The sequence below is a fragment of the Octopus bimaculoides genome, chromosome 5 (assembly GCF_001194135.2).
Source record: "Octopus bimaculoides isolate UCB-OBI-ISO-001 chromosome 5, ASM119413v2, whole genome shotgun sequence".
Taxonomy (NCBI): Eukaryota; Metazoa; Mollusca; class Cephalopoda; order Octopoda; family Octopodidae; genus Octopus; species Octopus bimaculoides.
Genome location: NC_068985.1, coordinates 7,888,211 through 7,904,069, shown reverse-complemented (window position 1 = coordinate 7,904,069; position 15,859 = coordinate 7,888,211). Strand labels below are relative to the sequence as shown.

General features: G+C 35.4%; 1 protein-coding gene across 2 annotated transcripts in view; it reads right to left on the bottom strand.

Annotated features, from left to right (window-relative positions):
• Positions 1-15,859, bottom strand: part of LOC106868704 (ubiquitin carboxyl-terminal hydrolase 36) — an 80,254-nt gene that overhangs the window by 37,585 nt on the left and 26,810 nt on the right. Inside the window, exons 3-8 of one of the 2 annotated variants that reach the window (XM_052968127.1) lie at positions 6,960-7,013; positions 3,928-4,219; positions 2,765-2,995; positions 2,233-2,343; positions 1,647-1,749; positions 1,223-1,290 (exon numbers count right to left, since the gene is read on the bottom strand). In XM_052968127.1, coding sequence (XP_052824087.1) covers positions 1,223-1,290; positions 1,647-1,749; positions 2,233-2,343; positions 2,765-2,995; positions 3,928-4,207 — 793 coding nt within the window. In that variant the 5' untranslated portion in view covers positions 4,208-4,219; positions 6,960-7,013. The remainder of the gene's footprint in view (positions 1-1,222; positions 1,291-1,646; positions 1,750-2,232; positions 2,344-2,764; positions 2,996-3,927; positions 4,220-6,959; positions 7,014-15,859) is intronic. The other variant, XM_014914091.2, reaches the window with a different exon arrangement.

Here is a 15,859-nt window from a genome sequence, read left to right as displayed (position 1 = left end):
TATGAACATGTATGTATGTGTGTGTGTGTATATATATATACACAACATATACTGTAACAGACCTAGACCACCTAGACCAGTCAAGAGCAAACAGGCTGGCAAGAACTTTCAGAATGACACATCTAATTTCACAAGTAACATAATATAGTAGCGTGTCCTGCCTGAAGTAGAGCCATGTCTCATGCAGCCCACTTCTTGAGTAAGGTTGCCCATGTCAAACCTAGTCCTTGAATGTCTTCAGCAGAGTTAACTCTATTGCAAGCATTCAGACCAGGTCCCTTCAGTGCCAACTCCAATTGTCCTTGACCTTAAATCCTATCAATGCCAATCAGTGGACACAGAGAAAAAGTTTATATGCTGAAGCCTGATTTTATGTAGGATAAATTCCAGTGTTGAAGCACTGGCCATGGAGGTTAAGTCCCTTCCCTATCACCTGGTACATAATTCAGTATGCTCTTCCCGGCCCAACTGGTACAGAATTTCCAAACATCATCTATGACCACCACCTTCTAATAGAGAAGTAGTAATTAACAGTAGCTCATTAGTAATCATTTACTATTCCCGTTCTCATACAAAAATAATTTATACATAAAAATTACATGTATGTGTGTGTGTGTGTGTGTGTGTGTGTGTGTATACACACAGAGGACAAAAGCATACACCCTGGGGCACTGCCTCGAAGTTTTTTTTGGTTGAATAAATCAACCTCAGTACTTTTTTAAAGCCTGGTACTTATTCTATCAGTCTCTTTCACTGAACTGCTAAGTTACGGAGATGTAACCACACCAAACATCAGTTGCCAAGTGGTAGATTGACACACACATACACACACATACATATACAACAAGCTTCTTTCAGTTTCTGTCTACAAAATCCACTACAAGGGTTTGGTCTGCTCGATGCTATAGCAGAAGACACTTGCTTGAGATGCCACGCAGTGGGACTGAACCTGGAACCATGTGATTAGGAAACAAGCTTCTCACCACGCAACCATACTTGTATCTGTATTAATAGTTTGTTGTAAACAAGCATTACATATAAAAGAAGGAAATATATTTGGATCACAAATAACTCGCAATATCTAAACACAGGGAAATAAAACGTTTCTAACCAAAATCATAAGAGTTTCTCATTTATTTGCAACTATAAAGCTAAGTTATTTAATTACTATGAATAATTAATAACAAGTGAAACAGTAAAACTTAACAGCTGCTTTACTCACCTTGACTGCGCAGAAATCCTCCAAATATCTGATTGATTACTGTGGTTTCTCTACTGTACTTGTCTAACCTATAATGCAAAATGGTCACAAATAACATTTCTTTGAATACACATCATAACTGAAAAATCTTTCTTGTAAATCTTTAACCCAAAAAAAAAAAAAAAGCCTTTATATGAACAAAGCATTACCTCACGCATATGCTTTGGGCTGTTACAGAACTGGGAAAGCCAACTGATGTTTGTGATACCTACCAGAAAACTAAACTTCAAGAATACAAAACTACACAGACACAGACAGAAATAATTTTCATAAACAAAAGAAATAAATGTCAACAATGTTGAAAAACAGAAAAGCAAGTTGTAAGTGTGTGAAGTGTTGTTTTTTCTGCTGTTTTTTTACAGAAGGAATAGAAAATGAAAATTACTTTAAATAACCATTCAGACAGGACTTTTGCAAAGCATCAACCAAGTAGCGTAGGAATTCATGGGCATCTTCTTGTCGACCAAAGTGCATATGTTTAGCTATTACTGTAAAAGAGACAACAGAGTATTTAATAAAATAGTAACACAAATCAAGGACCATTAACTGATACATAATATAAAACCTTCGACAGTGCTAAGTTGGTATTGGACAAAATGCCTTGTGCTTATGTCTAAAGATAATGTACATACCAGTTTACTTAGTTGAACTCACTCTCGTTTGGGGAAAGAAACACAAGGAAGGGGATACACAACAAATTATGTTCTATAATTCCAATTATCTTACCTCAGCATAGACCATGTAATGAAGAGAAAATGAAATTGTAAATTACTTGTGCTTTTCTGAAGGACATCAGTTATCAAAGTGATTTAAGACTACTAAAACTGGAGATGTGAAACTATTTCATAACTTGGATTCACCAAGGTCTTACTTTCAGGTAAAAATATGGAATATTTTAGGTAATTAGAGAGAACTAGAATCTTAACACTAAGTAAACAATAGAGGTAAAAGAGATGTTTTGCATAACATACCTTTCAACTTTTGCAAAATAGACTGAGGTTTTATTGCATGGCCAGAATTTTCATAGCTGCGTCGTATGTGTGTTTGAAGCTCACACATCATACAGAAACCTACTTGTTTGCCTGTAAGAAAATAAATAAAGACTTTAGAGATATTCCTGAGGACGGTTGTTACCTGTGTTAGTTATGAGTCTGTCACCCAAGCAGTGTATCTCTCATCTCAGTAGCATTTCATTTTATCTCAACAGTGCAAGACGTACAGGTTACACAGGGAAATAAAGGACAGTGATGAAGATAGGGAAATGGAGAAGTGTATAAGAACAAAAAGGAAAGACAATAACTGAAAGAGATGAAAAAGGACAGCAAACTACGAGAAAATGAATAAGGAGGGAATGTTAAAGGGGACAGAAAAATGTTAATGAGTAGATAACGATAAAGTGGAAGAAGTTAATTAAGGAAAAAGTAAATGGAAACAGACTGGGGAAAAAATGGATAAGAAAAGAGTAGCCACAAGAATAAATTCAGCTAAAAATTGTTTACTTACAGCTATTTGTGTGTTCGTCCCCAAGTAAATGGTTGACTAGAGGTGGTGTATAGGACAGGCATTGCAGTGTTGCATTGAGGAAACACGTATTGCCCAAGTTGTGCAAGCCAGCACCAACTTTCTGCACTTTACGAGGCCACCAGTCAAGGCAAAGTTTGTCTGCAGGGTAGATAACATACCTGGGAGTTGGCAGACCATCACCATCCCGTTGATTACTCATCGTTGATGTATCTGAAAATAAAAATATAATATAAAGAACATATTCTGCCAAGTATTTTCTTTTAGAAACAACAATAATAATTTCTTAGGCTGAAGTATAATGGACTTGTAAGTTGTGTACAGTCAAACTGTTACTACTATAATACAGGTACTTATTTGAATGAAGGCAAAAAAGGTATCCTAACATGGTTTCAACACAGCTGTATACTTTGTAAAACATCAAGCCTGGTTTCCTCTCATTAGTACAAATTCAACTCCAGAAGGATAAGAGGTAAAGAAATCTGGTATCAAAATGTAAAAGAACATGTATAGAGTCTGCCATTCCACTGCTCTAATCATCATCATCATTTAATGTCCGCTTTCCAAAATTGCCTACAACTTCCAGAAAGCCACTGGGACATTTAGGGAAATCAGTTTCCCTTGCAATCTGTGGTCCATATGGCTTCCATATATATGAGTTTCATAAAAATGATGACGATGCTTTCTAGTAGAAAGCATCGTCTTCATTTAGGGAAGGATATGGTTTGTTACATTAACCTCAGTTCTTAACTGTGAGATATTTTACTGACCCTTGAAAGGATGAAAGACTAAAAAAAAGTTCTTTACAGACATTTCTATCTCAGCCGATGAAAACATCTTTCTGGAAGAATTAGAAATTATGAAAGAGGATTTTTTTTTTTTTAATATATAAATGATGATGAATTCTAACATAGGTATAAGGCCATCAATTTTGAAGAAAAGACCAGTTGATTACATCAATGCATGTTTGATATTATTTCATAGACTAAGGAAGGACAAAACAATAAACCCAAAGAAAATTTTAAACTTAAATAAAGAACAATAAATATTGCAAAGCATTTTGTTCTATACTCTATCAATGAAAAATTATAAGAAAATGAACTTTAAAGAAAAATAACACCCAAAAAGAATACCACCAAACTTACCATTTTCTTCATTCTCTGTTTGTGAATTTTTGTTAGAAGATGCAGAAGCTGAAATCGCCAGGGTTTTATCGGGTCTAATAGTATTCAAGACTATATATTTGGATTTGAGTGAATCTTGCTGAAGGTTGAGTGCCTTTCGAGCAGGCTGGAATTCAATACTACTGAAGAGAACTTTTTGAGAGAGTGATGCCAACTTATGGTGAAGTTTGTCCGTGCCAGCCACAGAAGAAAACACTGCCTCTTCAACTGCAGTTATATTCTCAGAGGACTGGGCAGGCATAGCACTGGCGTCCTGTGGGAAGAAAGAAAGAAAAATATATATGTGTGTATATAAATCAAGTAACAATGAATTAATAGTAGCTTAGTTATTACTGCAATTACAGTCTGGTTCATTTAGTTCCTCAACTTATTTTACATATATTTTCAAATACTCTAGGCTGGACATCAAAATCAGTTACCGTAAAAACCCATGTAATTTACACATTTTTTTCACAAAAATAAAAATATACTTTAAGGGATGCATAAACTACACGAGTAGATAGTTGCCAGAATTTTTTTTTTTTTTTTTTCAAAGATTTTCTTTGGAAAAAAGACATGCGAAACAAACATTCATACCAGAAGTTGACTCATTTAATGTCAGAATAGGTTTTTACAGAAAAAACAATGGCTTAAATACACATAATGAAGTTGACTTTTATTTATGCTGGACGGTATAATGCTTGCTTTTTCTGTATAAATTTACTAAAACCATTAACTGGTCAACTACTTTTTGAAGTCTGACGTTCATGCTGGCAAACACAGTCCGGGCCATATTTTACATTGCTTGGAGTTTCTACCTATCGCAATGTAGCACATATTTAATCTCTCCTTTGCAGTAAATGATTTGCAAGTTCTGCTCAATAATGGTAATGACAAATTTTGAAGTTTGCTTGACATTTTGTAACTGTGAAAGGGATTAAAATTTTGGAACTCAATATCAAAGGTTCCAAAAAGAATAGGCGGAAAATAATTCTGTTTGCATAATCAGCTTGATTGATCACCTTCTTCTGTCAGTTGAGTAAAGTGTCATCCAAGCTGATGTTTATAGGTAATTAAACTTAATTTGCAACACCTGTGTGTATTTATCAGCTTTGTTTTTTGTTGGTAATTAACAACTTTTCCTGTGATTACAATTTGTGGGCAAGAAATGTAAAATAAAGTTTATTATAAACAACACAAATACTTTGTAATTTAATACCTTTCAATGTAATACCTGTTAAAGAGAAATTAGTTTTGTTAAATGAAAATTTAATAAAATCTAATCAGAAGTAAGGGAAATTATGCTAAATACAACTAAATTGAAAACCTTTTTCCCCTGGCCATATCGGCAATTCTGAAAGCTTTTGGGTGCAAATTTTACATGAGTAGAAGCTTTTTTTAACAAATTTTATCCTGAAGATCACCTGCGTAAATTACACAGGTACGCAAATTACATGGATTTTTACAGTACTTGCATGTGTGTTATTACAGTTTAACTATAGGCTAGCCCTGATCCCAAAGTTTGACCATCTGATCTTTTATTATCCAATGTGCCTTTCTTTTAACATGAGAGGAGATTTGCCAACTAACAGGTGAAGCTAAACACACAGCATGTGTGCACTTTGAATGTTTGTTTATATATATGGTTCTTTTCTCCTTATGAACATCACAACCATACACTAACATCTAAAAACAAAAAGAAAAGGATGGCACATTGTGCCATGCAGCACTTATTTTCTCGCTTGAGGCAGGCCCAAATGGTTTCCAATTGTTGAATGTTGTTAATAACATCAAAATTAAAGTCAATCTCCACAGATGTAACCTTTTATTGAATTCACAACCCTTGAAACACTTACTGGGTCCCACAGTTCGATATTAAATGTGCTTTCTCTTTCCTTATGGTAAAATTGTTTCACAAGATTTTGCAGTGGAGAAAGAATAGCATCAATACCATCATCATCATCATCATCAACACTACAAATTCATTTAACAACAACACTGAAAACCAACTCTCTCCACCACCACCACCACCACCACCTTTTACTTTTACACTTTGTTTACAATTTTATAAGGAGAAGTACGTTTAAAACCAATTTGTGGAGCCTACTAAGTGTTTTAAGTTTTGTGAATTTGACAAAAAGTTACATCCTTTGAGATTGACTTTAATTTAGATGTGGCACTATGCGTCGTCTTTGTCCTCAAGATATTATGGTGTAGTTTAAGGAATATTTGTCTTATTTCTAGCAGGTCGAGAGATCATACAATGGTTTCATGTGTGCTGTTCCCATGTGAACAAACAGCCACAACTTTTGCTATATTCGGCAATCAAGGCTTCAATTAGCTAAAATTACATATATTTAGATGCATGTAACGTTTTTTTTATTATCAATTTCTAGAAAAAAAAATGAATGTGACTTTCATTATTAGCATGCAAAACTACATCAGAACAACATGTTTGGAAAATAATCTGGTGAAAACTCTTAAGAACTTCCCATCATCAGAGGAAATTTAGCAAAATCCATTAACATTAAAAAACAATACTGCTCTTTTTATTTTGAGATACCAGAAAGAAAAGAAAATTAGGTGGACTAAAACACAGAGTAAAATGCCTTCAGACAATGATAAGATGTCATATTTAATAAAGAATTTTAAAATATTCCACATAAATGCATGGCAGTAAAGGAAATTTCTGAACTCCAAAGCCAGATAGATTAACAACAGTGTAGAAAGTTTCTACCGATGGAAAGAAAGACAACTTTGAATAAACCAATTTATTTTATGTAAGAGAGATATCACGTTATGTAAGTAGAATATCACGTTGTGTAAAAAAGGTGATTAAAGGTTGACTATCCTGGCCCAAAATCTAATGAACAACCTATCATGGGATACTAGTTAGCAGTAAGGTTTGTGGAACTCTAATGAATATGTTCAGCAGATTCAAGTGTCCAAAAGATGAAAACAGGAAAAAAAGAATGGTTCAAAAGATAAGAGTTTTCAAAAACAGAAACATTTACCTTGGCCACAGGATTAAAAGTAGATCCAACACGTGAACAATATTACCGAATTCCCTGTTTCAAAACAACAAAACAAAGTTAGAAAATTTCATTGCTACAATGAAATCAAAGAAACCAAATATTATTTATATAGAAAACTAAGACTAAGTTGTTATTAGATGCAAACTCAATTGAAGCTGGAAAAATTTTACTTAATCAACACTATACACTGGGATGAGAGAAATATTTATTACTTAGATGCATGATTTTAGAAGCTTCAGCAAACTGGTGAATCATTCTCATCAGCATTTAATGTCCATTCTCCATGCTGGTTCGACAGGAGCGACACCAGGCTCCAATTGTCTGTTTTGGCATGGGTTCTATGGCTGGATGCCCCTCTTAGCACAAACTACTTTATGTGTACTGGGTGCTTTTTATGTAGCACCAGTGGGGTCACCACATAGCTTGCAAGACAAAGGCTTCTAAGCTGAGAGAGAGAGAGTGGAAAAGAGGGAAGTGGCTGTGAGCCAGGTGAGAGGTTAAAGTATAAAAGAGGGTTAGGAGAAGGGGAGGAGAGTCAGAGAAATACAGAGAGACAGTGAGGGTGAGAGAGAAAAGAGATGATGTTGGAGATGTATTGAATACTATCTACAGGGAAAAGTGGAGAAGTAGCAGGAAAGGGGTAGAATATGACAAAAAAATCACAAAATAAAATTTATGGCCTAAACTTTGTAAACAAAAGTTCAATCACCAACTGTAAACCATGTATAATATTTGAAAGGGTAAGAAACACAGCTGTGGCAAGCATCTTTATGGAGCACAGTGTCCGTGATATTAATCTTTTAGCATTTGAACCAGCCACACCCAGCCAAAGTATTCAATTTGTTCTATGTACAAAGTCGCCAGATCCAGCCTCTCACACCTACCCTGCAATGTCATTCTAATAATAAACAATCATCATTATTATCCGTTTTCCATGTTGGCATAGGTTGGATGGTTTGACTGAAAACTGATTAAGCTGGGGAGCTACACGAAGTACCAATCTGATTTGGCATGGTTTCTATGGTTAGATTCGCTTCCTAACACCAACTGCTCCAAGAATGTAGTGGTTGCTTGATACATGCCACGACTATGATCTCGCTTGGCTTGACAGGTCTTCTCAAGCACGGTATATCACCAAAGGTCTCGGTCACCTGTCACTGCCTCTGTGATGCCCAATGTTTGAATAGTGCTTTTCATGTGCCAGTCACACAGCAGTAGCATCGGTCTCACTTGGCTTGATAGGTTTTCTGAAGCACAGCATATCGCCAAACATTCAAGGAATGCTTTTTACATGCCAGTTACATGACACTGGCATCAGCCGTGATTACGATCTCAGTTCGGCAGGCTTTTCTCAAACATGGCATATCGCCAAAGGTCGGTCACTTGTCATTGCCTCCATGAGGCCCAACATTCAAAGATCATGCTTCACCACCTCATCCCATATAATTGGTCCTTAACACTTGTACTTGAGCTGCAAATATGAGTGCTTTAGGTCACTCCTCCTCATCCATAGCCACTGGTCCTCTGTACCTGTCTTCACATTCACATCTCTTGCAAACTGATTATACATTTTCTTTTCCTTCCATGCTTTTCCCTTTTTTTTTTTTTTTTTTTTTTTTTTTTTTTTTTTTTTTTTTTTTTTTTTGTTCATTTCTTGTTTGAATTTTTCTTTAGATACACAATTTCCAGCTTTGATGATGCCAGCATTTTTTATATACCACCCTAAGCTTTGATACGTGCTTCACCACCTCATCCCATGTCTTCATAGGTCTACTTCTTCCACAGATTACCTCCACCGTTAGAGTGTGGCACTTCTTCACACAGCAGTCCTCGTCCCTATGCATCACTGTCTTCATCCAGACCATCACCCATTGAAATCTCAAGGCTATGAGATAATGCACAATTACTTCAAAGCAACATTCTTTCACAATTCACAGTATTATATTCTTGCGGACAATTGTCCATCTCTTCCACTATATCACTTTCATTTCTCACATGTCCAGCATCACCCAATACCCTTATTTTAATAGCTTCTAGCTCCAATTCTGTTAACTAGCCATTCTTTCGTATTGCTCTTGCTTGGTCACATAATCTCTGTTCAGTAATTTCAAACAGTTCCATTGTCTTCCATTCACTGTACATTCGCTTTCTGTACCCTCTGATAGGCACGCTATTCGCATCCACGGTGGTGCTCCGGTAGGAACACTCCATAACCATCATAAAATCGACTATAGGTCTTGTACCTACACTAGAAAGGATGACTATCATCATCATCATTATTATTTTATTGATATAAAGAGAGTAGAGGGAAGATAGAAGCAGTAAATTGACAGTGCTCTTAGAAGTGCGAAGTGTGAAGGTTGTGGTCAATGAAGAGAGTAGACGTGATACCAAGAGTAATTGGTGCACTCGAAAGTATCAGCACTCAACTAGCAACATGGTTGAAAAGGATCGGTGCAAGTGTGAAGGTAGAACACCTACAAAAACCAGCATTGCTTGGAACTGCAGGAATTCTTCGCAGAGTTCTTGAAGCATGACCAGTGAACAAGTGTTGCCTTAGTCTGCTGGCTGTGGACAGCTGACACTTTCCATCATGCCCAATAATAATAATAATAATAATAATAATAATAATAATAATAATAATAATAATAAAGAGCCCATCTGATTTGTGCATGGTCACTTTTGTAATTAACTTCAGAAGGATAAAAGTAAAAGTGAATAACTTGATACCACAGAGATCAGAACTAAATTACATAGTCCACTGTCCTTCAGTCTGTCATTGATCATAATATACACCTTGCATCCATGTGAAGGAAAGTGGCCTAGTGGTTAGAGTGTAGGGCTCATGATCATAGGTTCAGTTCCTAGACCAGCCAATGTATTGTGTACTCCACCAAGGCACATCATTTTACACTGCTCCAGTCTACTAAACTAGAAATTGATACCAGCCAAGTACTGGTGTAGCCCACTCTTACTCTGGCTGTTACATCCAGATCAAAAGTAGGAGGGCCAAGAGGATGTCTTGCCCACTTACGATTACACAGGTATCTAAGGTACTCAGCAAAACATAGTACAAGCTACCAGGTCATATCATACTCGCATGTGATGGCTAAGCTTTAAGCTTAACATCTATGTCATTATCCATGCTTTGAATAAGTCACCGCCAGTGAATTCACCACACTAATAAAGTGAGAAATGGCAGCCTATGTAGCACATCTCTGGTCACGTAAAGATTGCCCACCTACCAGACAGCACTGTAGGTGGCATGTCAAAACACAACCCTTGTTTAAATATGAAGTATTTTATTCATAAATACTCCATGACAGTCATTCATCAAAGACTGCCAAAGCTTGTTATATCTCATCTCCAGTTTTATAGCATATTTATGACAAGACAATAGCTAAATATTATAACAATTATTGCTATTAAAACCAACTTTATGATGCAAGCAAGTTCATGATAGATGAAATGATTGCACTAACAAGCAAACAGCCTGTCTTTTAGAAGCATTGCAAAAAGAGATTAACTACAATGATAAAGATGGATCGATAATCTTCAAAAGTAAAAGTGGAAGGAATACCGTAATCACTTGCCATATCGCAGTTCACCTATCATGCCCTCAGTACATCACAGATTTTTCTGACTAATATATGTAAATTTATATCGAGGACTCCTCAGTATATCACGGGTTTTTGCGGCCGATAGGTATTTATATTTTTTTATATTTTAATTATTTCTGTGGTAAAATAAGCATTTTCACGCCTAAAAATCAATAAATAAAAATACAGTACAGTACTGCACTGTATAACGCATTAATTAAAATATATTAAAAGAAAATACGTAGTGTACCATAGATGAGTAAACAACGAATCACACATACTATTGGGAAAATGAAACTCGGGAGGTGAGTGTGTAGTGTGGTGTTTCGCATTTATAATAAAATAAACATATACAAACTATATAAATAATTTTTTAAAATATGTAGTACAGTACTGTTTTTACTTTGCGGATTTTCACCTATCGTGGTGGGTTTGGGAATGTAACACTCATGATAGTTGAGGGATTACTGTATAGCCATGAGTAGTTGATAGACATTTTTCATGAAAATAATTCAGAACGCAGTTAATCTGAACACGATAGTTTCAGTTTGTGAATATATATATATATATATATATATATATATATATATATATAGTGAGACAATAAAGTTCATAGCTAAGGACAATCTTGTCTTCTGTTTGTTGATCGGGAGAAAGCCATTTACTTTCTTAGTATTTTTCTGGCTCTGTGGTTTTGTGGGTGCCAAAAAAAAAATTTGATTAATGGCTCACGAGATTGTTATAAACCACATTCAAGGGAAAGGTTAGGATGAACCAAAAATATAGATGGAAATTTAGAAAACATGTAAGCTGGTGCCATGCAAAAAGCACCTGTGTTGGTGCCACATAAAAAGCACTGGTTCTGATGCCATGTAAAACGTACTCATGTTGGCACCATGTAAAAAAAAAGCACCCAAGCTGACACCACATAAAAATACCCATGCTGGTGCCACATAAAGAGCACCCATACTGGCACTACATAAAAAGCACCTGTGCTGGTGCTGCTTATAAAGCATCCTGTACACTCTGGTTAGTGTTAGGGTTAGTGTTAGGAAGGGCATCCAGCCATAAAAACCATGCCAAAACAGACATTTGGAGCCAGGCACAATTCTCCTGGAGGAAGTGTCCATAAATGCTCTATCCTAGCTTTCTATTAATAAATATTCCTTTAATGCTGTAACAAGAGTTTAGGATTCTTTGTTTGGGATAACTTTTATACATAGAAGATGTGGTAGAGTATGTTGAAGGGTTGGGTTCAAAATTCCACTAGAACACCTGATAGAGGCTGGAGAGTACATCAGCCGAAACGTAGTGGTAACAACAAACAAGGTGAGGACACCTATCTGTCCACTGTAAATAATGTACATTAATTCCTCATCTCAAAAATATAGAATTGTATTTTTAGAAATGTTCCAAACCTACAAGCATATACACCAATATGAAAGCTTTAAATAAAAGAGAATGTAAAATCCAAGTGTTATTTGGTAAGTGGCTAGGATAAATATTTAAGGAATACAGTAATACCTCACCATATTGCGGTTTATTATTTAAGCTTACGTTGATTCCTCCATGGGGTTGTTTTGCATTTATAATAAAATAAATATAGTCAAATTATAAAAATAATTTTCACCTACTGCAGGGGGTTTTGGAACCTAACACCCACGATAATCTAGGGATTGCTGGAGTTACAAACTTGACATTGCATTCGGTGAAAGCAAGGAAGGATTTAAAACATGCAGTGGGATCTCTGGTAGGTTGACAGAGCACCAGAAGCTGAAATGTGGAGGAATAGTTAGCAGGAAATGCATTTATGAAATGAAGTCCATTAACTCAATAGACAGTTCATAGCTCCTGTTACTTTCTAAATTCATATCAGCATGAATAAAAAAAATTTTGGGGATCTTTTTTAAAACGGGGGCCACATTTTTCATTAATGTTTTACGTAGTGTTTTTGGTACCGAAAGACTTTCAAACTTCGTATACTTATCTATTTTGTGTTATAGAACAGAAAAATATTTTTGTATTCGAATTTATTTCATGTAAAAAAATTGTCTTATTTCGATAATTTCAACCAATTACTGACAAGTATTCAGTTGTTTACATTTACTCCTTTGGCTGATTAAGCCATAGCTTCGTTTTATTTGCTTTTTTCATTTTAAATTTGCTTTTTTCATTTTTTTTTTTTTTTCGTTTTATTTGCTTTTTTCTTTTAAAATTTTCTGTTTAACCCTAACCCTAACCCTATCACCGATAGAATTGTTTCAGAATCGTTTGTTTATGTAGTCGGCACTTAATGTATATCGGCTGAATGGACGTCAGTGATTGGTTGAAATTACAGAAATACGACAACTTTAGCATGGAATAACTTAGGGATTTCTGGGGTTTTTTAAGAAGACTAAGAGAAAAAGATGTTTTATATGACACATTCTACCAGTGTTCCAAGTTTCAAAGTGTTTCATTAATGAAAAATGTGGCCCCTGTTTTAAAAAAGATCCTTTTTTTTTTTAAATTAAAACAATGATGAGGAAAGGGAGGAGAATGTCTCAGCTGCTTTAAATAGCCATGAATTAATATGACTGCTTACACTACAAATACATTTTCTGAGTACATACAATCATGATTCAATTGATAAAACATACTGAATTTAAATTGCACAACAGAAAATATTACGTCAACAATATGGGAAAACAGCACGGAAAAGAGAAAAACCTGTAATAACAAAGCTCTAAAATATTGTGTGTATGTGTGTTAAGAAGTTTGCTTTCCGGTTCCAGGTTCAGTCCCACCGCGTGGCACCTTGGGACAATGTCTTCTAATATAGCCTCAGACTAACCAAAGCTTTGTGAGTAAATTCGGTAGATGGAAACTGAAAAAAGCCTATCATGTGTGTGTGTGCGTGTGTGTGAGAGAGGGGGGGATATCCCACACCACTGCAAGACAACCAGTGTTGATATGCTTATGTCTCCATAACTTAACGGTTTGACAAAGAGACCGATAGAACAAGTACCAGGCTTATAAAAATAAAGAAATCCTGGGGTAAATTCATTTGACTAAAAATTTGAAGTGATGCCCCAGCATGGCCAGTCTAATGACAAACAAGTAAAAGAGATAAGATACACACACACACACACACACACATATATAGACACACACACACACACACACACACACCAATGCAGTAATTCAAGAATCAAATTTTCATGTTAATATGCACTTCTCCAAATCCATGCCATGAATTATTTGTCAGATTTTCTCCATCACAAAATCTTGTACCAGAAGCTCAAGTCCTAGATCAACGAAGTGATTCCCAAACTGCATTTTTCTCCTTCCTGTACATCACTAATCTTCGTAACTGCTTACCTCAAAAAATGTGGCCACAATACTTTTAAGAGATGGTCACAATACAACACAACAAATAGGATACAAGAATAACATTGGTCATTTTCGAGCTAACAATAACTGTAACTACCTGGCAATGTGCATGCCTCTAGGAGGGAGATGAGGACACCAGCACTCTATATTGCAGCCAAGACTGTTTTACAAGCTTGCAGTTTATAACTGGAAAAACAACTAGACAATCTATACAATTAGATAATTAATAAAGTAAGTAAAATTAACACATGGACATAATCAAATGAATTATTCAACAAATTTGCCAGCCTATTCAAACTCTATAATGTCCAATTGTTAGTAGTTACATGATCAATATTCACAACAAGAGATTACAAGCGAAACAAAAAAAGATATCAGATAATCTTAATCTTGTTATTGAAGAAAAGAAGTTGGTAATCAATGGGTTAATGGATGGAGATGGCATTGGCGTCAAAGTTAAGAGGTTGTTTGGCTAAAGTCTTTTGTATCTTGCCACTGGTATTGAAACAGATGCAAGGCAGAGAGGAGAGGTAAGAGGTGAAGCACATAATTGACTGGGAATAAGAGAAAAATAGTTTAAGCTTTTGAAAAAGAAAAATTATTTCTATTAAATCATCATCATTTAATGTCCGTTGTCCATGCTGGCATGGGTTGGATTGTTTGACCAAAGCTGGGGAGCTGGGAAGCTGCACCAGACACCAGTCTGACTTAGCATGGCTTCTATGGCTGGATGCCCTTCTTAAAGCCAACCACTTTACAGTGGTGCAGAGTGCTTTTACATGGCACTGACAACTATGGATTAATGAACACTAGACATAGATACATATACACTCACACTGTGTAGTAAAAATTAAAGACTACCCTCTTTCCCCACACCCCAGTGCATTTTATTTTTGCACCTCCGTATTCATATGAGAATAAAATTATTGCAATCCAACTGAAACAATTATTTCATTTAGGGACACATGCCAAGGACAACAGTGTAATATGAAACCATGACTCTTCAACTGAGTAATTTAAGAATTTATCTCTTCAGTCACTCCTACTATTTGAACATGGAGGGGAAAATAAGATTTAGTAACATTCGTGCCTCTCTAAAGGACATTACTTAGTTAACTGAAGAAAAATGCCAACAATAAGGAATCTAAACTAGATGCAGGTTCCGTTACCCATGCATCTATTTCTGCTAAACAACACTGATGAACCAACAGTACCATTTCTTTTTTATTTTGGCAAAATACAGTCAGATTTCTGCAAACAAAATAGATTTAAACAACCCCATACAAAATGAAAATTAAAGTACAGTTCACACCAGCAGGATATCACCTCAGAATATAAAGGCTAACACTAATCAATTTAACCCTTTGGCATTTGAACCAGCCAGATCCAGCTCAAATGTTCTGAGTTAAAACTGGCCAGATCCAGCTTCTCACACCTACTCTACAAACCATTCTAAAAATAAACAATAATTGAAATCACAAAACCATGAGATAATGCATGATTAATTCAAAACAATACAAATAAATAAGCATTATATTTGACAGAGTAAGCTGAATGCTAAAGGGTTAAGGTAAGCTTTTTCAAACATTCTGATTCACAACCAATTTTTCCTTTTTTTTTTTTTTAACCAAAAAGAAATTTGTAATGACCTCTCGACCCCTGCTCAGCAAAAGAAATTCAGGTTCTCCTCTGCTTAAAGGATTTTGTGCATTTTTGATAAAATCGACATTAGACATTAGTCGATTTTTGCTACAAAAGACCAGACACACAAACATTTACTTCAGAAAACTGCTAATAAAGTTTTTCTTCAGATGAAACACCAACTATGAAGCAACTTTTTTCTTTCTTTTTAAGAAAAAGTCTTTACATATTATCTATCCTTACAGGGGAACTAAATTCTAGGTTGTT